The sequence below is a fragment of the Schistocerca piceifrons genome, chromosome 8, assembly GCF_021461385.2.
Source record: "Schistocerca piceifrons isolate TAMUIC-IGC-003096 chromosome 8, iqSchPice1.1, whole genome shotgun sequence".
Classification (NCBI taxonomy): Eukaryota; Metazoa; Arthropoda; class Insecta; order Orthoptera; family Acrididae; genus Schistocerca; species Schistocerca piceifrons.
The window spans coordinates 209,995,252-210,020,775 of NC_060145.1; the positions used below are offsets into that span (position 1 = coordinate 209,995,252).

General features: G+C 39.2%; 1 protein-coding gene across 1 annotated transcript in view; it reads right to left on the reverse strand.

The window, feature by feature from the left end:
• Positions 1-576: 576 nt before the first annotated feature.
• Positions 577-25,524, reverse strand: part of LOC124711464 (phospholipase DDHD1-like) — a 176,891-nt gene continuing 151,943 nt past the window's right edge. The window contains exons 9-11 of the mRNA XM_047241560.1: positions 13,372-13,514; positions 7,119-7,432; positions 577-3,137 (exon numbers count right to left, since the gene is read on the reverse strand). Of these exons, the coding sequence (XP_047097516.1) occupies positions 2,923-3,137; positions 7,119-7,432; positions 13,372-13,514 (672 nt within the window). The 3' untranslated portion in view covers positions 577-2,922. The remainder of the gene's footprint in view (positions 3,138-7,118; positions 7,433-13,371; positions 13,515-25,524) is intronic.

A 25,524-nucleotide genomic window follows, 5' to 3' on the forward strand; every position in this document is an offset into this window, starting at 1 on the left:
TCAGTTGCGTGATAACTCAGCTATGGGGGTGAACTGGATTGTATGCAATTCAATTATTTTATACCACATATGACAAAATGAGAAATTCATATTTATTATTGACATTGCAAAAAAACAGCAATATCACAGGCACACACACTGGCCTTTGTTTTATGTAAAGAACAGTGTTTACAACAATGGACAAGCTATCCATGCATTAATTTTTTATCACTATATGACAACCCATTACTTCATAATAGCTCTATTGACTTCTAAATACAAACTAATATTCTTATGTGTTGCATAGTTCTCCAAATTAAAAAGTCTAAATTACAGATATAGTCACACAAGTGCATGCAAAAAGTAGATCAGAAGTTTCAAGAGAGAGTGAACATGTAAAATACTGTTTATTTCTAGTAATATTTGGCAATCTCGATCATTAACAATACCTCCACAAAAAAATGAATAAAAATTTCAATTCTTTATTTATTTTTTGTAGTATAATAACAAAAATAAAATCACAGTTTCTTGTTTTGTTGAACTCTGTGAACAAACAGCGCCTCTTTTCTTCTTATACCCTTCTACAATTCTACAAACTGTTTTTTTTTTTTTTTTTTTTTTTTAGATCCCTTAAAATACTGATTTACATCACTTGGACAATTTTGTGCAAGTTTTTGCTTAGTAGTTGTTGACATCCACATTTTTATCTTTACAGATGAAGCAGAGCTGCAATAACAACTCTGTAACTGCAAACAATTATTTAAACTGTTGGCCACAAGTTTTACGTCCAACAATATAAACTTACTATGAAGCACTAATTTAACCTTATTTATTTTATGTTCCGAAATTTTTAAGAATTAAGTTTTAGTTTTTTTGGATGGATTCTTCACACACAAACAAGAATGCATAGAATAGTTTATAATTCCCTCTTTAGCATGGGATCTCAGCAAAATAGCTTTCTGAAAGGAAAGAGTAAAATATGTGCAAATGTAGCTTGCATATCAAAATAAAACAACCTTCCATATTTGGAAATATATGTAATGACAAAAAAGTGTTTCACCTGACTAAGCAATTTATAATGTATGCATAGTGTAATATAGAAGGAAAATCATTCATTGTCAGAGTTCAAAACTTAATTTGCACAAGATCTACAACAGTTTTTCCATGCCTTTTTGAGGCACTGAATTTCACAGATGACTCTTTACACACATGTACATATTCCAATTATTGGCAGTATAACAACACAGAGCTTAAAAGCTGCAGTATCATTTTTATTAAATTAAATAAATGGTGTCTCAGTAGTGCTGAAGCAGTTTCGGGACTAGAAATTCTTGAAACTGGATAACAAGCAAGGAATTCAACATTGTTACATTTAACTTATATACATTTCGAGTTGTTATGTTCAAAGAACTTTTAAAACATTTTTCATTTGGCATGTATTGTTCCCTCCATATTTATGCTTTTGAAGCTGTGTGTGCATTGAAACCAAACGAAGATCAATAACAACTTAATCTGCTTGGATTTTAAAGAGAAGATGCATACAATATTATCATTAAGAACATGTAATAAAGAGAGATTTCACTGCAACATATGCATCATAAGAAAGACAACTGCATAAATGTCAAATTGCTGCTTATCACACAGATGTATTCCCTTCAGGATCATCTGAGTACAACTGAAGACATGAAGACAAGCAGTACAAATGAGGCAAAAAGAATCTCTTCACGTCATCTGCTTATATGGCAAGAGAAACAAATAACTTATTATCCTTTGATCTACAAAATAATATGAGAAACAGAAGATGACTGAAGGTACATGTCACCAATATCAAACTGAAATGTAATATGTGATTAAGAGTTTTTTAATTGGAATATTTAACGTCAACTAATATGACATTTTAAAAAAATCATATATGATACTTTTACTTGTCTAGTAAACAAGAAATGAAATTAATTATACACATATATACAGACATAAAAATGTGAATGACTCAGAACATACATAATAAGTCAATCATCATAATGAAAGTTCACTTGGTAGTGAATTTCAAATTACAGATATTTACATGCACATTTCAAAAATATATTCAAATTTATAACCTATGACACCATACCCTGATGCAGAATTTATGAAGCACCAATGTACTCTCCAGCTGAAACATCACATTAAATATGGCATAACAGACAACAAAGTATAGAACATACCTATTTTTCATTTATAAGCATTCAGATAACATCATATTCTTAGTAAACAACCATTCAATATTGCTTAGAATAGCTTCAATAAACTCCAAGCAAGCAATTTTAAGTAATATTTATATGAGGGATTTAAGAAAAAAAAATATTTAGGCATGTGCTACATTCATCATAAATAATGAGATCACAATTAAGATGTCATAACCAGAAACTATTGCTGCAACAAGATCAATTCTTTGTAAGTTTCTTAATTTAAACATGATCCACTTATTAAATCCTAAATACTAAGTAACAATGACTCAATGAAAATAAGTTATGTTTGTGTGTTCAACACACTTGTAAATTTGGTTAGGCAGTGCAATACCTAATGCACAAAAAATTGCTAATGGAGGCCATTTCATATATTTTCTTCTTTAAGTAGCTTTAGATCTTTGTTTATTACATTGTGGCAACAGATCTACAATGTCATTAGTTCATTGTACGAAGTAAAGGTAAAGGCCACAGCACTGAACATTAACTTCAATAAAAAAAATATTTACATGAATGTACACACCATCATCATAAATATCACACTCTTATAGTGTAGGGCAACCAACGGCTGATATCACCAGTGTCATGTTAGGGCCACAATAATATCGCTAGACTGCCTGACTGCATCTTAAGAAATAGATAACAGATTAAAGGAACAGTAACATGCTGATTTTCAGCACACGTCTACAAGGACATCTTCATCGAGACTCTTTGAACACTACGTCTCTTCTGCTGGATACGATGTAGGAATTCTGTCTAGATCCAAATCAGCATCTTCCTCTTCAAGGTGTGGAAACAGACGCGTTAAAACAAAGTAAGCAACATCATAGTTACTCCAGTAGGCAGTATGAGATGTAAGTGCTGACAAGTAACTGCCACCCAGATTTGTCTCCCGCAAGAGGTAGTCAAGACGGTGTGGTAACTTGATGTGACCTAATGAGAAAAGAATACGTTGATATATTTTCCACTACTGCAGCAGAAATATGTTTACAATTTCTAGTTAAAAATTGCACAAAATTCTATACATAAAATGTGTCTGAAATTGTAATGGAAATAATGAGAGATTAAAAAAAAACTGCTGGAAACACTAGGTTTAAGACCCTGGAGTCACTCTGAACAAAACTTAAAAGCTTAACAAACTGGGAATCACTCTTCAAATCAAATTTACACCTGAATAATTCTGCTTTGTTTGATCTACTTATGTGTTTATGAGTGTTAACTCACCACATAAGTGAATACCATAATGTTTTCCTGCTGCTCAAGTCTTAATGTAAATATTGCACACATAAGATTACATTCATTTAGTCACTGTGTAGTTTGTTTAGGTATTAGTGATAAATATCACTTCTGTAATATAGTAACAATTGGGATTGTCTACTGATGCTACCGGTTAAACATGGATGTAAATAATCCCTTAATGTTGTGTTTGTGCTGCAATACCACGTTTAATGTAACCAAGACAGAAGGTTTAGTTGCTGTCTGACATACAAGTAAATATTTGTAAGAATAATCTTGAGACATCCCACATACCAGCTGAGCTTTCCACAGCATGAATATAAGAAATACACAGATCAAAAAATATTGTGGAAAGCAACTATGCTAGAATCAGAAATGAAAGTCATCATCCACTACATGGACTTCCAGATGTTTCTTATTTCCAGCCTTGCCCTTACATTATTCATTCATAGAAAAATGATTATGGATGTACTCAGGATGCATCTCTTTCTGTTGACAGAAGACCTACTCCAGACGTGTTGAACTGTAGGGAGTATTTACCACAGGGGATCATTACTGCACTACATACAAGATTTGTTCTCGTACTCCTGCACCGGCAAATCAAACTAAAATAAAAGTACTTTTGAAAATGTTGGGACTAACCTACAGCCTAGCTTCGGACTAAATTAAAATTCTATCTCCAGGTGAATCTTTCACTCTCACCTTCTATCTATTTTTCAAGACATGTAAGGCCTGGTAATCCTGTTTGTTCTAAACTGAAGACATGTCTGCTTCAACTGAAGTTTTAGAGACAGTCTTTTTCTGTAATTTTAAAACTGATTAAAATTCCCTTGTCAGTACTTATGAAATGTGTTTAAACATATGTACTATATTCATAAAGGGAGGATTACTGCAAATAGCTAGAAGGGAAGATCCTATAAACATATGCTCATAAACAAATATGAGGGTTAGAACTTTAATAGTGGCAACTATTTATTTACAACATATACAAAACAGACAAATTTTCCAAAGCTTTCCTGTCCTTCGAAGCAGTCACCAGCATTGTGTATAACCCACTGTCAGCAATATGGAAGTCGTAGGACACCCTTAGCAGCGCCAGTTGTGTCGACAGTTTGAATGAAGCGGTCTAGTGTCCATCAAACCTCTGTAACAGTTCTGAAGTGAACGCCATGAAGTACTGCCTTTATGTCAGGAATCAAGCTGAAATCACAAGGGCTTAAGTCCAGGGAGTGTAGTGGGTGGTTCAGCATTTCCCAGCCCCATGAACTGAACAAATTAGTCACAACTTGTGCTGTGTGCAGCCAAGCATTGTTTTGTAAAGAGCAGAAAGTGTTGATGCTTATTTTCCTCAGGTGTTCATTTTTAGAACACAGCCTGTGACCAGCTTAGAGAAAGAAGTGGTGACAATTTCTGCAGGATCCACCCATCATTTTTCAGGTCAATGCTTGGACACACATTGCACAAGCTGTGACTGATTTGTTTGATTGGTGTGGCTGGGAAGTGCTGTATCACATACAACACCCCCCACCACTTGTAACTTCAGTACGATTCCTAAGATGAAGGAAGCACTTCATGGTATTCACTTCATAACTTCACCAAGATTTGTCAGACAATAGACTGCTGCACTTGAACTATCAACACAACTGGTGTTGCTGAGGGTGTCCTATGACTTTACATCACTGGCAATGGGTTATACACAATGCCGGTGTCTACTCTGAAGATCAGGAAACTTTGAAAATGTATCTATTTTGTATAAGTTATAAACAAATTCCAACCCTTGCACTTTTTGAGATACAGGTCACTTCACCTGTGTCACGAACAGTCAGCACTCACTGGTGTGGCTATATTTCTACTGATGTTTATTGATCAGTACTTATTGGTTGTGTTTGTTGCTGTACTGAATCCTCAAATTGTGATGGATGCTGTCAGGTATAACACTTACAACTGCCTTCTAGATCAGACATTCTAACTAGTAAATCTGATTTTGTGCTGGCATCATAACAAAATTAATCATTGTATGCAAGGGTACCCATATTGTAGTTCGTAAGGGGGAGGGGGTGATGCTACACCCGTTGGTATGGAGTCTTTTTAAAATTTTGGTAGACAAATGGCAACTTGTAAGAAGCCACAAACAGCTACAGTTCTGACCCTGTTAAAAATCTGCATAATACTGACTTTTAAATCATTTTCTTGAAAGAAAAACATCTGACAACACTATACTTTTTTTCCTCTCCTTGAGAGTCACAGCCTCCCCCTTGCCTCCCCACGTATGGTCACTTTTGATTCCATGAAGTGTATCGAACATAAAAAATGAAATGGAGTTGCTATTATATGCAGAAAATTGTAGTTATAGTATTCTTCTTCTATGACATGCCAACAGTGTTAATTGAAAAGCACATGTTACAATGCCAAATGATATTCTCAGTGCTGCATTCTACTCAAAAAAAATGTTCCGCAGGCTGTTCCAGCAACTTGCTGCTATGGGATATTTCTTAATAAAAACAAGGACTCATTGCCATTTATATCCCACATATGGAGGAGTGAGTTATGCAACAAGTAGATAATCCTGAAAGAAGTGTGTAAAGATTTGAAACAGCTGAAGGCAGAAACCATGCTCTTCTGTGATCAACTCTCCACAAGCATTTACTGCATCCAAATCATTTACAGTGCAAACAAACTCTCACACCTTAACACCACCATGCCAGGTTACAGTTCTATCAATGGGTTCTATGATAGAATACTGAAGATATGTTCACTGAATGGGACAACCTACCACAAAAACCATGAATGGGCAGACAAATTCTCAAGTGATCATGGAAGCAAGGCACAAGGTTCATTTTAGCATCAATAAGCAGGCAGGAATTGTCGGTGACAGACTCATAGGGCAATACAGTTTACCAGACCAACTAACAGGTGTTGTGTATCTGCATGACGAATCACCTATTTTATTGGAGAATGTTACTCTTATATAATTACAGTGACATGGTTTATGAATGACACGACATCTCTCCATTTTTTACACCTTGCATAACATTACCTAACATGAAGGCTTAATGACCAAGTCATTGGTCAAGAAGATCCAGAAGCATTGACTCCAATGTATCTGATCCAAGTGTCTTTTCATTCTGGATATGGGGGGTATTTAAAGTCACTGGCGTATTTCACACAAGTCAATAACGTGCACATGTTAGAGGAGTGTGTTTTCATATCTGACAAAATCCAAGGGCAGATGCGTGCATTCACATAAGTTAATGATTCTTTGAGGATGAAGGCTGAAGGATCTGTAACAATGAGTGGTAATATACAGCACCTCCTGTAGTGACAACAGACAAATTGCTACCATACATAGCCTGAAAAAAGAAGTGTGGCACCGAGAAGAGGAGGACGAAATGAAATGAAGTTTCACTCACATGTTGAGAAGATATGTAACGTTATTTCAGTGATTCGAGAATCGAGTAAAATTTACAAAGAACCTGGCAATGTGAGCTTACTTATCAGTATGACATTACAGATTACTTGCACTACCACTGTTTTGAATGCCTCACATACACAAGGTAACACATTGCCCCGTCATGTAATCTATTAAATTTAGGCATGACAGCTATTTTAATTTTGTAACCTACTTACTGACGTAATAAGTAGAAAAAAGATTGTTGCAGAAGGATTAGCGATTATCACCTTTCGTGGCATCAGGAATTGGAGATCCTGGTCCATCACGAGGTTGCCAGCTGCTTCTCATGAGACCCCACAAGCTCCACCCTCCTATGACTGAATTGTCTGTACTAGCACTCACTGTGTCACTTGAAGCACCTGATGTTGGCTGTATGGAACCAGCAGTTGTGGGAGCTAATGGTACAGTTGTTATGGCACCATCTGGTACTAGTGGCTCAGGGAGCAAGTCGTCATATGAAGGCATTGTTGCAGCTGAACTGTATGCATGTATCTGCAGTGGAGCCACTTTACTGTACTCGCGGACTAACAGTGGCTCCATTCTGCAAAATTTTAAAATATACATATGTATTAGTTAATACTATCATGATACTCAGAAATCTTAAAGCAATTACTACAATTATTTTAAACTAAATCACAGCAAACTACAGAAAGCAGTGAACAGAGGTCATCTGTCTTCAGCTTTCATGGTAATACCTTTTAACTTTTTAAGTGGAGAAAAATGATTTCAAGATGTCCTCTCTAGTCCTTTCACTTCCCTTCTAACAATATACTTTCTACATTGAAAATATAGTGACAAATAATAATGAATACATTTAATGGCACACAGTGTTACAGCTTATTAGACCAGGGACAACATCTAAGTTCCAGTAAAAGATGATCTCAATAGTATGTTAATATACATTAAATTGGAAATACCAAATAAACTTTGAAGCAGATCATAATGTTTCTATAGTGTTTGAAGGCGATTAAACTTTTCATTCCTCATCTAAGAATGATTAGTGCAGCACAATAATGTCGGTAGCCAGTACTCCAAAAGCTAAATACTGATTTTGATGTAAGTTAATAGCTAAGAATTTGCCATATTGTTAATTTATTAATGCAGGAGAGGACTGAAAAGAAAACATTCAAAAAAGAGAGAGAGGTTGTCTGTGGCAGGAGAAAACAGAGAGAAAGGTAAATACAAGGTTTGGACAGAAGAGGAGAGCTTTGGAAAGTGACAGGAGAGGAATAGTGATAGTATAGGTAAAGGAATTATAAGATGACTATAAGAAATTGCAACCAATGTAATTATGAAAACAGAGGATATACTGAAAGAAAAATTAAGGCTTAACAACCTGTTGGCTACAAGGCCATTAGAGGCAGAGCACAAGCTTGGATTCTTCTTGTCAGAGTAGCACTTGCACACAACGTCCTCAATTCTTGATATATACATTCCAAACTCTGTTTTCTCCTACAATTTTTGCCATCTATGGACACACCTCTAATAATGTGGAAATTATTTCCTGTTGTCTTTACACATGCTGTACTACCCAATCCCTTTTTTTGGATAGTGTTTTCCATACACTCCTTTATCACTAATTCCACAGAGATTCTCCTCATTTCATATGAGTCCATTAAATTTTCAGCACCCTTCTGTACCACCACATCTCAAATTCTTCAGCCATCTTAGTTTACAGTTTCCCCCCGATTCATGATGCATTTCCATGCGCTGCTGTACTGCGGACACAAATTCTCAGAAATTTCTTTCTCATGCTAAGTATTACATTTAATCAAGCAATGGGAAGTCCAGCTTGGAACACCAGCAATATTATGAAAGGGATAGATTGATACTTAACATAAACACGATGCACTGAGTTACAGACAGACTGACAACAAGACTGCTACATATAAGCTTTTAGCCAAAGCCTTCTTCAGAAATGAAAACTGCACATTCATTCACACCAACAAGCTCACCTTACACACATGGCCACTATCTGCACACACTCCGGCCAGAATGCAACTGAAACACATCGAATGGGAGCAAAAGTCTGGAATGCAGCAGAGAGGGAGGGATAGCATGGTACATATGGGGGAAGAGGAATCAGTACTGCCTGGCGAAGCATCCAGGGACTGAGGTGACAGAATAGGGCTACCAGGCATAACATCAGGAAGCTGTGAAGGAGGGAGAGGGGAAGGAAGGAGTAGAAAAGTGGGGAACAGAGAAGGGGAAAATACTGGTGAGTGCACTGGCAGGGAGCAGTACACAATCAGGGTGAGGGGAGGCAAATTGTGAGGAAGTGACAGGACAGAGGAAGGGGATGCAGTTGGGTGATGTGTGTGGAGCAGTAGGTTATTATAGGTTAAGGCCAGTATGATTTCAAGAGTGCCAGCTGGAGTGGCCTGCGGTTCTAGGCGCTACAGTCTGGAGCCGGGCGACCGCTACGGTCGCAGGTTCGAATCCTGCCTCGGGCATGGATGTGTGTGATGTCCTTAGATTAGTTAGGTTTAATTAGTTCTAAGTTCTAGGCAACTGATGACCTCAGAAGTTAACTCGCATAGTGCTCAGAGCCATTTGAACCATTTCAAGAGTGGAGAGTGTGTTGTAAGGATAGTAATCATCTGGGCGTTTCAGAAAAGCTGATGGTGGCAAGGAGGATCCTGATGGCCTGGGTTGTGGTGAAGTAGCCATTGAAATCAAGCATGTTATGTTCAACTGTGTGTTGTGTACAGGGTGGTCCACTTTGTTCTTGGCCACAGTCTGGTAGTGGCCATTCATCCTGATGGATAGCTGGTTAGTAGTCAAACCAATATAAAAAGCTGAGCAATGGTTGCAGCAGAGATGGAAATGACACAGGTGACATGCTTTCACAGGTGGCTCAGCCTCTGATGGGACAGACAAACAGTTTTCCTGTGCCATATCCCCACATACCCCTAAATCCTCCCACCAACCTCAAGTACTAGCTACAAAGGATCACCCCTTTCATCATCATACTGTACCACCCCTGACTGGAACAACTGAATCACACCCTTCATCAGGGCTTTGATTATCTGTCATCATGCCCTGAAATTAGGGACATCCTACCCAAGATCCTTCCCACCCATGCTGAAGTAGTGTTCTGTCGCATACCCAACCTCCACAACAACATAATCCATCCCTATGCCACTCCCATTTCCAACCCCTTGCCACAGAGATCGTATTCCTGTGGAAGTCCTAGCTGCAAGACCTGTCCAATGCACCTACCAAAACTTCCTGTTCCAGTCCTGTCACCTGTGAAAGGAGCTATGTCATATACTAGCTCTGCTGCAATCATTGCACAGCTTTTTATATTGGTACGACTAATAACCAGCTATCCATCAGGATGAATGGCCACTTCCAGAACAAAGTGGACCATACTGTACACAACACACAGTTGAACATAACTATTTTTTTTTTCCTTGGAAAAGACTTTGGTTGAAAGCTTATATGTAACAATCTTCAAATGACTGGAAAAACATTCAAAATAGAGCCATTTCTATTTTGAATGTTTCTCCAGTCAGTCGATGGTTGGAGACAAAACAACATTGTTACAGGTAGTCTGTGAAAACCAGTTCATAGATGTTGGCCACTGGCGAATTGTGTACACAACTGGAATCAAATCCCTCAGCGTCAATTAAAGATGATGTATTGAAGCACCAAAACTGGTAGCCATATCATAAATAACATTGTACGGATGACTGCAGGTATTCCATTTTATTACATCTCTTACTGCAGTAAGGAATTCTACCACCCAATTACTGAGCATGCTGCATACCATAACACAAATGACTTCAAAAGCTGCTGTAGTATTCACATCAATTAAATGGCCCCAAGCACCATGATTTCTAGACCATATAGTCGGAAATGGTCCCTCAACATATTCTTTGTTCTTGCAAACCACCTGGTCTAAATCTCTGCTTGTCACCTTTCCCGTCATTTTCCATATCATTTCACCATTTCTCGTCCATCCACACACTGTACTAGCATTTCTCCCCACATTCTCCCACCCCCTCTCTGTACCACAAAAATAGTTACCATACCCACCAGTGCATTTGGGTGCCTGAGAGTTTGTGTGTGTATACCTACATCTGGGAAAAAAAAAAAAACAGTAGCTCTGAAGCTAGTAATTTCTTTTTTACTGTTGATGTGTTTCTATCTATAATGCATCAGTCAGTTACAAGTGAATTGTTGTTTTTTCTCATTTTTGTTATTGCTTCTGTCCTGGAATTTCTACTGCCTATTTATGGCCAATTAGCCTTTACATCAAGACATGTACCTCGAGGTGAATGATGTTTGAAAGTGAAGAACAATGCTCCACACTTGCTGGTCGTATAAAGTAAAGGAATGTTCTTCCAACCTCCTTTACTAAATTTTTAATAGTTTTGTATGGTTTTGTTTAATCCATGTTTTCCAAAAATTAACACACACTGTTTTTGTAAGTATTTCATGAGTTCACCTTGCTCGAGAGCAAGAGCCAAGTGTCCAGAATCTGGATCACTTCTGTATTCATTCTGTACAAGTAATGACATCCAGTGATCAAAATATTATGACTATTTTAATACTTGGTTCTGTTGAAAATGTGATAGAGTACCACAATCCTACAACATAGTAAACTTCTTTGATTTTCTGTACTACTCAAACATAGTTATCAGTGTAAGCAAGTATATATTGATTGTATTTCATCTCTATTTCTATTTCATCACTATTTCTTTACAAACAAACACACACATACACCACTGAGAACCATACAAGTAGCACTGAGTGGCTATGGCCCATGTAATCAATTAGATGCTTGCAACTGAAGATCACCAATAAATAATTGTTTATGTAGTTGTATGTGTCAAGAATTTCTAGATGGATAATTTATAATGAAATTAACACATCAACCCATGACTTTTAGGTGCATAAGAAATGTATGTATTCTCTCTTAAATAATGAATTTTGTAGAGCTTGGTAGATATTTGGCTAACAATTCAGGCCACTGTTACTTGCAAATTACTTTCCTGTACCTCATACCTACACTGTATGACTTGCCTCCCCTTTTAGCATTGCTGAAAGCAAGCACACAGTGGTGTGTGGCACGCTTGGCAATTAAGTGGTCCAGCTGCCTATTGGCCACAGTTTGGGAGTGGCCATTCATATGGACATACAGCTTGTTAGTGGTCATTCACATGTAGAATGTCGCACTGTGTGTTGGTACACCACTTGGCTGCTTTCACAAGTGGCTCTGTCTTTGATGGGGAATGATATGCCTGTAACAGAACTGGAATAATAGGTGGCAGGGAAGATGTATGAGGCACGTCTTACATCTAGGACTATTAGAGGGATATGAGTCATGGCAGTAAGGGTGGAATAGGAATGGGCAAGGACGTTGCTTAAGTTGAGTGGGTGGGTGTCAGAATACCATTGTGGGAGGGGTAGGGAGAATGGTGGGAAGGATATTATTTTTCATTTCAGGGCACGGAAAAGGTAGTCAAAACTCTGGCAAAGAATGTGATTCAGTTGCTCCAGTCCTGGGTGGTAGAGAGTCACAAGGGGGCCTGTCCTTTGTGGCTGGTCAGTGAGTATGTGGGGGATAGTAGATGACTGGGGAGATTGGTTTCTGAATAAGCTGAGAAGGATAATTTCGGTCTGTGGAAATCTCAGCGAGACTGGCTGGCTCTGAGCACTATGGGACTTAACATCTATGGTCATCAGTCTCCTAGAACTTAGAACTACTTAAACCTAACTAACTTAAGGACATCACACACATCCATGCCCGAGGTAGGATTCAAACCTGCGACAGCAGCGGTCACACGGTTCCAGACTGAAGCTCAGCGAGACTCTTGACATATCTGGGGATAGACTGTTCATCATGGGGCCATCCGTGAAGTGATGGTTGACATTGAAAAAGGTGGCTTGTTGGCTGAGAAAGACCATGTGAAGTGAATGGGAGAAAAGATACTAAAGTTCTGGTAGAATGTGGATGGGGTGTCCTCACCACTGGTCCAGATCATGAAGATGTCATCAATGAATCTGAATCAGTTGTGGGGTTTGGGATACTGGGTGGCCCACGAATAGATTGACATAGGAAGGTGCCATATCTGTACTACTTCGTTGGCGCCCCCCCCCCCCCCCCCCCCGCCCCCTCCTCCCCTGCCATGTTTGATGAATGAAAATACATCCACAATGATTTCATTTTATGGTCTTGAAGAGAGAAGCAAACCAGTGTTTCACATGCTACAGCTCCCTAACAGTAATATTTTACCGTGATATCAATCACAGCACCAAATGATGAAGTGCACTGGCATGACTACAAGACGTAACAGCCTTCAGCTCAATATGCTAAATTCCATATTACCAGTTATTGTAAAGCAGCTACAAGGGGCATTAAGAGTTATTTTTACTCTCAGAATAGTGAGTGATACCAAAATGAACTAAAACAATGCTATTAGAACAACTGACAATCAGCAAAGATTATGCTAACGTATGTGCTGAACTGACCTGTAAGCAACAGGATCAGATGGGTGGAAAATATTGTAGAGACGTCGGCAAAGAGAAGGGGGAAGAACATGGTCTTCCGGTTCACGAAATCTCAGCGCAAGAAACACAGAAAGTGGTGACCCCAAGCAGAACAAGTTATCAATCTGTGAAAATATTGCAAGCAATTTTAAATGTTAGGCTATTGTTTAAAATACTACAGTCTAATCATGTATTACAAAGAATTTTATAAAGGGAGAGGCATCTTTTTCCAGTAAATCAGACATAATAACAACATAACCTATACAGTAAAATACTGTAAATTCTAAGATAAAATTATTTATTTATACAAAATGAGATTTGTTCAAAGATGACCTCTATTTTTTTTTTACATTTAAATTTCTTAAAACTTTTCATAAATATATTTAACAGGATTTAGAAGCAGGATTCCTTCATTATCAACATACTCCTTGAACGCTGTGCAAATAAGACGTTTAACTTACTCAAACAACAGCACAACAATGGCATAAAAAGTCATGTTACAGATTAAAATCTATATAAAAAACATGTTTGTTAACAAAAACAAGAAAACAGTACAGTTCCAGAAGCAAACACCAAAATTAATCCTGTTTTACTTTCTTTTCTTACACTTGTGACATTCAAAAACAGTTCTCAACTGCAAGGTTATTCTCCAAAGTTACCATAACTGAAATTTTGTACACAATAATTATGAACATATCAAAATACCATTACAGGTCTCCTCACAATCTCTTTATGCCTATGTAATGAGTGGCACCAACCAAAGTGGTTGAATCTGTCTATGATGAATGTATGTCCACTGTTGTTTTCCTATGAATTTACATTGTTGCAACAGTCCACCTCTAAGAGCAGACATATGTGTAGTGTTTTGTTTTAAACTTGGGAAAACTGTTGAGGAAATAGAGAAGATATGGCAACAGCTTAATTGCAATAGGGTTCACAACCATGATAAACTTCTTGAAAGAATGAAGTTTCCTTTAATTACTGTTACTCATTTCAATTTTATTTATTTTTACATACAACGGCATTTCAGCTGTGTAGAAAATAGACCTCACATGGACTGTACCTGTCCACACAGGTTTAGTTCTGGTTAGTTTGTTACAAGGTGTGACTGCACACAGCTCAGTATTCTTTGATAATAATAAATGACACTGCTGTGTGCTAATATTTCTACTTTATCAAATATCATGGCTACAGCTTTCAAGTCTGACCAACCATGAGTTGACCATGAGAATGACTATAATCCAAAACATATGTAGTTAATGGCTTAAATATTTTATTTGAGAACGGCTACACAGACAAAATGTCATAATACAAATACAAAACGGAAATGAATAATAAACAATGCAAAAAAAAATATTTCTTTAATGCAGAACATATTTTTGCTATAAGCATATCAGTTTAGACATGGAACTTATTATTGTTTTAAGTATTCCAAAAATGACCAACAGTGTAGTGATGATTATAACTATGCAGGATCACATGAAAAATCCACAGAAATGAAGCATCTAGTTCTACGAGAATATCATTTTGGAACCAGCAGTGGTGTAAGGTCATCACAATCAATGGAAGTTATGTTGTAAAACAGGGCTTTGTAGCCAAAGGAATGGGGGAATAATATGGTGTATTGGAACCATGAATAAAACCAACCTGCTTTAAGAAAAAAAAGTGTTTCATTGCTTACTGAATGCCCTTTGTATTTTGAAAGCGCTAGTGCTAAATACAATATAGGAAAGGCGAAAGAGTCAGTCTCAGTAATTTTTATATGAAACCTAGTATTTTTATCATTAATTCAAAATCAGCTCATATTCCCAAAAGAATGACAATGCAAGAGCCAACTGACTCTTAATCCATAAAATACATACAGCTAAAGATAGCAAATGTCAGGTGGATACAACACCCTGTAACTTACGGTGACTGAAACAGCTTTTCTCTAACATTTAAATGAGACCAGCTCTGTTTGCAGTGTTTGTAATTAATTCAATACAATGTCTGCATGTTGTTAAGATGACGTGAAGATTGTGTTGTTGTTGACAGCTTGAATTTCTGAGAAACTTGTTAGGTTGTCAGAGATAGAAATTAGCATTCGGTTCTGGTAATGATAGACTGTTGGGCTCTTTAGTATTTATTATTCTACACTAAAATAGAAAGAGTCAATTGTGGGTAAAATGCTAAAAGTTAAAATTTCCCAAATAAAATGTGTTAGGTAAAACAAGCATTTCCTGATAATAAATATATTAGCCAATTCATCAACCTTCTTTAAAATAAATATAAACATCACTATAGGGAAAATTAGAATGCTACAGCAAATGAATGTAGCTCATTTGTATCACTAAACTAAACAAGATTGAGCCAACCACAATGTACACTAAAAGCATGGGCTGGAGTCCAGACAGTACATAAAATTTTAAACTACTTACCATATTTATCTCATCATCAGCTAAAGTAAGTAACAGTTTTCACTTAAATTCATTTACTGCCCTCTCATCAGAGTATAAAACTTATCTCTTTGCCAGCACTGCCTCTCATCAGAGTATAAAACTTATCTCTTTGTCAGCCAATCTTCATTCTACTCCCAGTTGATTGACAGCCACAGGGAAGTAGTGCACTGTGATCATTGTGATCCCTATACAGCTTCTTGGCTGTAAAAGTAGCTTTGTTGTTTAACCTTATTTCCTTGTACACCAGTAATCTGTTGAATACCACTGTTTTGCCCTACTTTTGTGCCAGGAGTAGGAAATCTTGTGTTTTGGACTGTTTGGCGAATGTTCTGCAAAGGGAGAAGCAAGTTAAAGCAGATGTGGTAACGCTTCTCTCTGTCACATCTCATCTGTTCCTAAGCCTTCCAAATTGTGTACAAATTGGCATAGTTGAACAAATGTTGTGAGTCTCCTAGCCTGACACCCACAATTCAGCAGATTGCCTTCCAATTTTGTAGTTCATTTTATCAAGTAACTTCTCAGTTGGCCTCAAAAGGCTCAGTGGGTCCATTTTTCAACTTTCTGACACAGAAATATCTGAGGTAGTCACCATGAACCAAATACAAGATCTCTGTGTTAGTAGCCAACAATCCAAACCACTAGACCACAGAGATGGCCTAATGGTATTGTTCACTGAGATTACATCTAGCCTCTTGTCGTTAAAAAGGCATTCACTGAAAGCCACTGAACAGCCAATAGCATTCATCTCTTTACTGACAATATGTATGTACTGTATAAAATCTTCTCTGTTTTCAAACCACTTCAATTAAAATAAAGTTCTCGAGCTTTCGCCGCCATCGTCATCAAGAGTAAATCTAATGACTGCTCAGCTGCTGGCACCAACCAAAGTTAACTGAAATGGTGCTTGCGCAGAAGCTCAAAGCAGCTACGGCCCATCACGGGACCAAGTGACGTCAGTTGGCACGAGGGGCTGGCATCACATTTGAAACTGCCGTTCCCACTTCCATATGAGTGTTAAGCATCTGCTGTTGCTTCCTTTCAACATCCAAGGCACGCCCCCATGCCCTACTCAGTGTGTAGCCCCAATCTCTGTTTAAACTATTGCTGTTCATTCTAATCTCAGTTGCCTCTTTTATAACGAAGTTCCAGTATGTTGACGGATGAGAAAGGCTCTTATGTTCTCAAACTGTATTTTGTGCCCATTTTTGAGGTAATGCTCAGCTATGGCCGACTTATCAAGCTCCCATTGCTTAATATGTCTATTGTGCTCAGTACAATGTTTTGCAACTGCGCAAATTGTCTGGCCTACATAGATGCACTTGCAAAGGGATGCCATACACATTGGGCACACGAAGACTTATGTCATCTTTAACAGGGTGCAAAATATCTCATACCTTGGCGGGGTGGGGGGGGGAGGGGGGGAACACGTGTCTCTGCAATAAACGTGCTCATTTGCTGCTCGTTGCCCCTCAGTATGGCAGGGCAGGAAAGCCACTGGAATGCTGATTCACAAGGTGTCCTCCAATGACACCTGAAAGACTTTTCAACATCTTTTTTGCTGTAGTCATTCTTCCTGAATACGTGCCTCAAGTGCTACAACTCAGACTGTATGTGGTGGTCATCAGAAATAACTTTGGTTCTGTGTATTAACGTGTTCAGGACCACTTTCTTGTGTGTAGGGTGGTGAAAACAACTGGTGTTCATATATCGATCAGAGCATGTCAGTGTCCTGTACACTGAATGACCAAGTCGGCCTTCTGGCTTCCACTCAACTAAAATATCTAATAACAGTAGCTTGCCATCCTTCTCCATCTCGAAGGTAAATATAATGGTGGAATGGACACCGTTCATGTGATCCACGAACTGTTGCAGTGTATTTACACCATGAAGCCATATCAGGAAGGAGTCATCTATGTACTTAAGGGTGCAAGATGGACGCAACACTGCAGAGTTCAGAGCCTGCTCCTCAAAGTGCACCATGAAGAAATTTGTGACTGCAGGAGACAGTGGTGAGCCCATTGCTGTACCATCCGTCATTTCATAACATTTGTTATGGTACAAGAGCTCATTGCCATTAGAACATGACAACAGCTTGATAATTCCAGGTGGAGGCTGTTGGGCAAAAAGTCCCAGTGTGTCATGAACTGGCACCCTCATAAAAAGTGACACTACATCCAGACTAACCATTACATCATATCAAACTATTTTCATTTCTTTGAGTGTTTCAACAAATGTCTGCAATTTTTCAACATGGTGTTCACAATGACCCAGTTTTGGCAGTAATAATCCTGCAAGAGGTTTTGCCAGTCTGTAGGTGGGTGAGCTGATTGCACTAACAATGGGCCTAAGAGGATCATGTTCCTTACGTATCTTCGGCAGTCCATAAAGCCTGGGAGGTCTGGTAGTGTGAGGCATTAATTTCTTCACCACTTCATCTAGTAAACCAGATTCCTTTAATAACTTCCCTGTCTTCCTGACTATGGCCTGTGTCAGATTGCAACTAAGCTTCTGGTATGCCTCATCTTCTAATAAATTTGGCACCTTCAGGTGGTAGTCTTCAGTGTGCAGAACCACGATGGCATTTCCTCTGTCAGCTGGCAAGACAACCAAGTCCTCATTCTCATGCAGTAAGAATAATGCACGTCATTCGTGCTGACTAACATTTTGGTGCCTTAGCTTTCGACAGTATATGGCTTGCAGTTAGACATGTCCTCAGCTGCCTCATGTGAGAGATGCCAAATGCACTGCTCTATTCCACTAATAGTCTCCAAAATTGGCAGATGTCACAGGACCGGTGAAAAATTAAGGCCTTTACTCAGCACTGCCACACAGCAATCCTCCAGTTCTTGTTTGGAGAGATTAACAACTGTTCTGTGGGCCTTATCATTCTCCATATCAGTTCCTCCGTGAATTAAGTGGTCAAACTTGTTACGTTGTCTGGTACAAAAAAGCACGTTGTTGTGTTGCCCCACTCCCAATCGAATGGCAACAAAGTTGATGTCAAAAATTGATGATAATCAAACAGGTTTCTGACCTTAAGATCAAGCTGGTATCATGTCTGCTGTATCCGTTGTATCACTATAGCGTGAATTGTCTTCTTCAAATTCTGTACACTGCAGCAGTTTGGATGTGGTACTTAATTATAGCAAAGTGATGATTATCTCCTTGTCTCAGCAGCATTGCAAAAATACTAAAGAACTCAGCATACTGGTACTCCATTATAAAAGAGGTGGATGAACAGCAACTATTTCAACAAAGACCAGGGCTACACACTAAGGTGTGGGGGGGGGGGGGGGGGGTGCTTTGGATGTCAAAAGGAAGGAATGACAGATGCTTAACACTTGTAGGGAGGTGGGAGCAGCGTTCCAACATGGCACTGGCCCCTCGTCCCACCTGACGTCACTTGGTCCCATAGCGGGCAGAAGCTGCTTTCAGCGTCTGTGCAGGCATCATTTTGGCCCCCCTCTGATTGGTGCCAGTGGCCACAATCGAAGGAATGTAAGTGGGAAATAGTGCCAGCTCTGGTAGTTAGTAGGTTTACTCCTGTCAATGATGGCAGGCTAGCCATAGAAAGCTCAAGAATTTTATTGTCATTGACGCGACTTGAAAACTGAGAAGATTTTATCCAGTCATGCCTCTGCAAAAGACTCCGAGGACACATATCCTTCATCTATGGTGAGGACATAACACGCAGTGAGAGACTGCTGGAAAAAATGTACAAAAAGAAATCACATCTGCTGAGTTCTTTAGTATTTTTGCAGTGCTGCTGGACAAGGAGGTCATTCCTCGCTTTGCTGTAGTTAAGTACCACATTCAAACAGCTGCAGTGGACAGAATTTTGAAGAGGGTAAGTCATGCCATAGTGAGACAGGATATGGCTCACAAGATATGGGCTTGATCTTAATGCCAGAAACTTGTTTGCTTGTCTTCAATTTTTGTCGTCTACTTTGTTATCATTCAACTGGGACAAGGTAGAAGCAGCCAAGGCAGCACAACAGTGTGCTAGTTTGTGCCAGTCAACATGTAAGCAATGTAACAAGTTTACCACTTAACTCATGGAGGAACAGATGTGGAGAATGATAAGGCCCACAGAACAGCTGTTAATCTTTCCAAACAAGAACTGGAGGATGACTCTGTAGCAGCGCTGAGTAATAGCCTTAATTTTTAACCAGTCCCATGACGTTTGGCAATTTTGGAGATTATTAGTGAAATAGAGCAGTGTGATCGGCACCTCTTGCACGAGCAGTTGAAGACATCAGACCAACCCCAGCCATATACTGCCGAAAGCCAAGCCACTGAAATCAAATATTAGCCAGGAGGAATGACATGACTTACATTTATTGCACGAGAACGAGAACTTGGGTGTCTTGCCAGCCAACAAAGGAAATGCCACCGTGGTTCTGAACACTTAAGACCACCACCTGAAGGTGCCAAATTTATTATAAGTTTAGTTGCGATCGAACACCGATCGTAGTCAGGAAGACAGGGAAGTTATTTAAGGAATCTGGTTTACTAGATGAAGTGGTGAAGAAATTAATGCCTCACACCACCAGACTCCCTAGGCCTTATGGACTGCCGAAGATATGTAAGGAACATGTTCCTCTTAGGCCCATTGTTAGCGCAATCAGCTCACCCACCTACAGACTGGCAAAACCTCTTGCAGGATTATTACTGCCAAAACTGGGTCATTGTGAACACCATGTTGAAAAATTGCAGACATTTGTTGAAACACTCAAGGAAATGAAAATAGGTTGAAATAATGAATGGTTAGTCTGGATGTAGTGTCACTTCTTATGAGGGTGCCAGTTCAAGACACACTGTAACTTTTTGCCCAACAGTCTCCACCTGGAATTGTCAAGCCGTTCTGTCATGTTCTAATGACAATGACTTCTTGTACCACAACAAATGTTATGAAAAGACGGATGGCACAGCAATGGGCTCACCACTGTCTCCTGCAGTCACAAATTTCTTCATGAAGCACTTTAACGAGCAGGCTCTGAATCTGCGGCATTGCACATGTCTCGCTTCCTTAGGTACATCGATCACACCTTCCTGATATGGCCTCACGGTGAAAATACACTGCAGCAGTTTGTGGATCACATGAACGGTGTCCACGCCAACTTTAAATTTACCTTCGAGGCGGAGAAGGACAGCAAGCTACTGTTGTTAAGATGTTTTAGTTGAGCAGAAGCCAGGAGGACAGCTTGGTCATTCAGTGTACAGGAAACCGACTCACTCTGATCGATATTTGAACGCCAGTAGTTTTCACCAACTTGTATGCAAGAAAGTGGTCCTGAACATGTAAACACACAGAGCCAAAGTTATTTCTGATGATGACCACCTACAGTTCGAATTGCAGCACTTAAGGCACATATTCAGGGAGAATGTCTACAGCAAGAGAGATATTGCAAACGCCTTCAGGTGCCAATGAAGGAGGACACCTTATGAATCGGCAGAAGAGACCAAGCCGACAGCTTTCCTGCTGTACTGTGGGGCAATGAGCAGAAAGTTAGGATCTGTACTGCAGAGATGTGGAGTGAGATCAGTGTTCCAACCTGCCCCCATGATACGAGACATGTTGTGCCCTGTTAAAGACCACATAGCTCTTTGTGTGTCAAATGTGTATGGTGTCCCTTGTGAGTATGGCAGCACCTGCATAGGACAGACAGTTTGCACAGTTGTTGAATGCGGTACCAAGCACAAGAGACATATTAAGCAAAAGGAGCCCGACAAGTCGGCCATAGCTGAACATTGCCTCAAAGACAGACACAAATAAAAAGTTTGAGAACACAATAGTCTTGGCTCAAGCATCAACATATTGGGACTCTGTTATAAAAGAGGCGGCTGAGATTAGACTGAACAGTAACAATTTCAATGGAGACCAGGACTACCCATTGTGGGGGCAGGCTTTGGATGTTGAAAGGAAGCAATGGCAGATGCTTAACGCTTCTAGGGAGGCAGGAGTGGCAGTTTCAAATGTGGCAGCAGCCCCTCGCACCACTTGATGACATTCGGTCCTGTGGTGGGTCGAAGTTGGTATGAGCTTCTGCGCACGCATCATTTTGGCCCTTTCCCAGCGGCTATAATTGGAGGTATATAATCAAGAAATAGTGCCAGCCGTGGCAGTCAGTAGTTTTACTCTTGATGAGGATGGCGGTGCTTGCTATTGAAGGCTCGAGAATTTTATTGTAGTTGATGCGGCTTGAAAACCGAGAAGATTTTATCCAGTCATGGTGCCGCAAAAGACTCTGAGGACAGTATATATGTGCTGTCTACATCTTCTACCAGAACACAGATGTGGCCTAATGGCATTGTTCACTGTGAGTGTATCTAACCTGTTGTTCCTATAAAGGCATTAAGTGAAAGCCACATTATAGCCAGTGGCTTTCTCTTGTTTTACTTGACAATATATATGTGCTGTCTACAAACTTATAAAATAAAGATCTAAAATTAATGATTGTAATGCTTTATTTTGCAAAATTTGTATAACGCAATACAACTGCTTTCTAAGATGCCAAGGTAATACTTCAGCATAAAAAATTAAATTTGCTATATCCTTATGCATAATGCAGCTCTTCGCACAGATCATTTTGCCCAACTCATCCATGTACGTGCAAGCAAAGGTATAATATGCATGTGCCTGGGGTTACAAAATTTATTTTGCAAACTGATCACATTGTAGGCCTTGCCTACTGATGTAAAGTGGTGGCTTGTCAGTCTGTGTGTAGAGGCTGGAAATGATGTTGCTACTGACCCATTAGCAATCGAACTTCCAAGTAGGACAGCACCCAATACCTTCAGGTATGATGGTTTGACCTGGCAGATCCACAAACTGTACATTTGGAATCAAGCTGCACACAAATGGAACTGATTGGGCTGATTGGTTGGTGGTTAAGGACTAAACAGTGAGGTCTCAGTCCCTCGGTCAAGAAATAGCTAACTAGAGTTAGTGACCTAACCCAGAAATTTAACTGAATTATGAAAGTTTGTAGGAGTGGTATAAGTGAGGTCTCAAAAGCAATTATGGCACAGCTGAGAAATAATTTAAAGAGAATCATACAGGTCAGGCCATTACAAGCGTCAGAGCAGACTAGGAGTCTCCAAGGGCTCATCTGCTGTGAGAGAAACCCCACCGTCATCAGACACTCACTGCTCACCACTCACCCTGCCCCCCCCCCCCCCCCCCAATAACACGTTACAAATGAAGACATTAAAGATAAAAAAAAATTTCTTCTAGTTGGGAGATTCGTAATACTAAGAGTGAGAAGGCTAAAAATGAAAAAAAACATAATGGATATCAATTAGATAAACAACAATAAAATACAGTGAGAAAAATAACCAGGTCAGTAACTGGGTGGGCCATCTGAGTGTCCCCTGGTGTTCTGCATGCAACACAGTTAATCCTTCCCACAGACAACCTACCTCCGATCCATTATAGTAAAAACGTTAAAGGAGAAAATGTTAAAGAAGAGAACTGCACCTACTAATCATCAGAGTGCTCTGCACAAAAAAATTACACTGCAGTAGGAAAAAGGGACTGATCACATATAAAAGTAATTACAATAGAATAAAAGAGAAATAACCAAGGCAGCTGGGAAAGATGGTAGGATCAAGAGCTCCCCAAACCTAGCAAGCAACAGGAGCACCCCCTGCCCCTAAGTAGTTTAAAACATTATAACTGAGAATAAAATACACTTCCATGGAGAAAACAAAGAACCAGTTCAATAGTCTGCGAGTCATCTGCCAATATCACAGTCAAAGAATCTGGAAGATTATGTTTATAACGGAAGAAAAGAAGAACAGGATGCCAGTGTCTGTCAGGGTCCACAAGAAGAAAATGGGGTGACTTCTACATAAAACAAAATTGTGGGTTGGTCTGGTAATAAAAATGCTGAGGTGACAGGACAATGGTTTCCTTCTGGGAGGCATGGAAGGAGGAGTGCCATGCAGCAGTAGTCTCCTTGATAGGGCACAGTTTAATAGAGGGGTAAGGGATGGCAGTGAAATGTTATTTCCTATCAAGGCTCATTTCCAAACATAATATTACACAATTCCTCAAGTTGAGGAAAAGCATAAATTAGTTTATAATAAACTGCAAAATATGCAGCAGGGAATTTGCAGTTTATTTATTTGATCTGCATCTGAATCCAACTTTTGATTTGACTGGTATGAAATTTTCAGCTGAGTTGAACAGCAGAATTCAGGGAATGCAAGACCACGTTTGACCATTGTTACACACAGAGGTGAGGAAACAGATGGGGGAGTAGCGCTACTAAAGTGGGTGGAAGCCATGTCATAGAGAGGGGCAAAAGCGGCATCTCGAAGGTTCTAGAAGATCTGCATAGTGATACTTCAGGCAAAACTAAAAAGTAAGAGACAGTTTGAGGGGAGACACATCCCTTGGTCCCTGTAAAATGGACTTGTCCCTGTCCCAGAAAGGGGGAGAGGGAGGGGAGGGGCACAAAATATCCCGTCAATAAAAATACTTTTGGAAAAGAAATATAATTTGAAAATTCTCACAATAGCAGCCCCATGGGAGTATAAATTGGAGCTGGCATAAGTATTATGAAAAGTTATGTATCTGATGTTGCAGACAGACAAAAGTTTACAAACTGGAGTAGTGTCCACTTGTTTGAGGCAAATCGTGACAAGGTTGGCAGAGAGTAGATCATGTCGCTGGAGGTGGATCAGCCTCAGTGGCACAGTAAGCTGAATATGTAGTTTACCTTATGTTATAACATAAAACCACGTACAACTGCATAGGAAGTGACTTTAAGTAATGGATAAAAATTTAATTTTGAATGGTGACAATAACTGCAGACTTAGATGTTGGTAACTCAGATGAAAAAAGGTCCACTGTATCGTGGCTCTCTACTGCACTGCAAAGTAGTGCTATGCTCACTATCTTGCTGTGAAATTCTCAATATTATTGTAGACAATTGCATATGGTCGCAACTGAGTGAAAAGATGTAACTGTAGTGGACAATATTAGTGTGAATAGTGCCAAACAGTATCTCATTTATCAAGACATTTAGTATATAAAGTCCTGTGTGGTAGAATATTTTGTACAGCCATCACTGAATACATGGAGGTAGTGTTTGCCTGTTGTTTTACCTCTCACGGAGGCCACTAGTTCGTAAAGAGAGTGGTGGGAAGCTAAGTGCTTGGAATTAATGGTTCCCACAAAGGCTCCTCAAATCCTGGTGAGAAATGCAGATCATATTGATTCTTAATATTATATTTATGTGTAGAAACATAACTGGAGGATGTAGGTCCTCAACAATACAATTTGTTTTTACCAGATGAGTCTGGTATTTATTTTATGGCCTACCATTTCATTTAAAGTGTGCACATGTGCTACCAGCAGTTGCTCAATGTAAGAACTCATGCAGATAAAGTGAGACAGGTGAGTATTGTAGGCCACAGCATCGCTGAGTGTGCTGACATGCAGAACTAAACAAGCAGTTCTGCTTTGGAGCATGATTGCGTGTGCCCTTAGCTCAGCTAGCTACTACTGGGAAGAGTTATTTTTTGTAGAGGTGTGTTTTGTACTTTTCATCTAAGTTGTAGAAATTGATGTAAAATTAAGAGATGGGTGATCAAATTCTAAAGTGATGCAGAAAATCTTATTAATATTGCAGTATGAAGCATTGAATGTAAAAGAGCTTTTCAGCATTCTCCACATAACAGGGAGTTT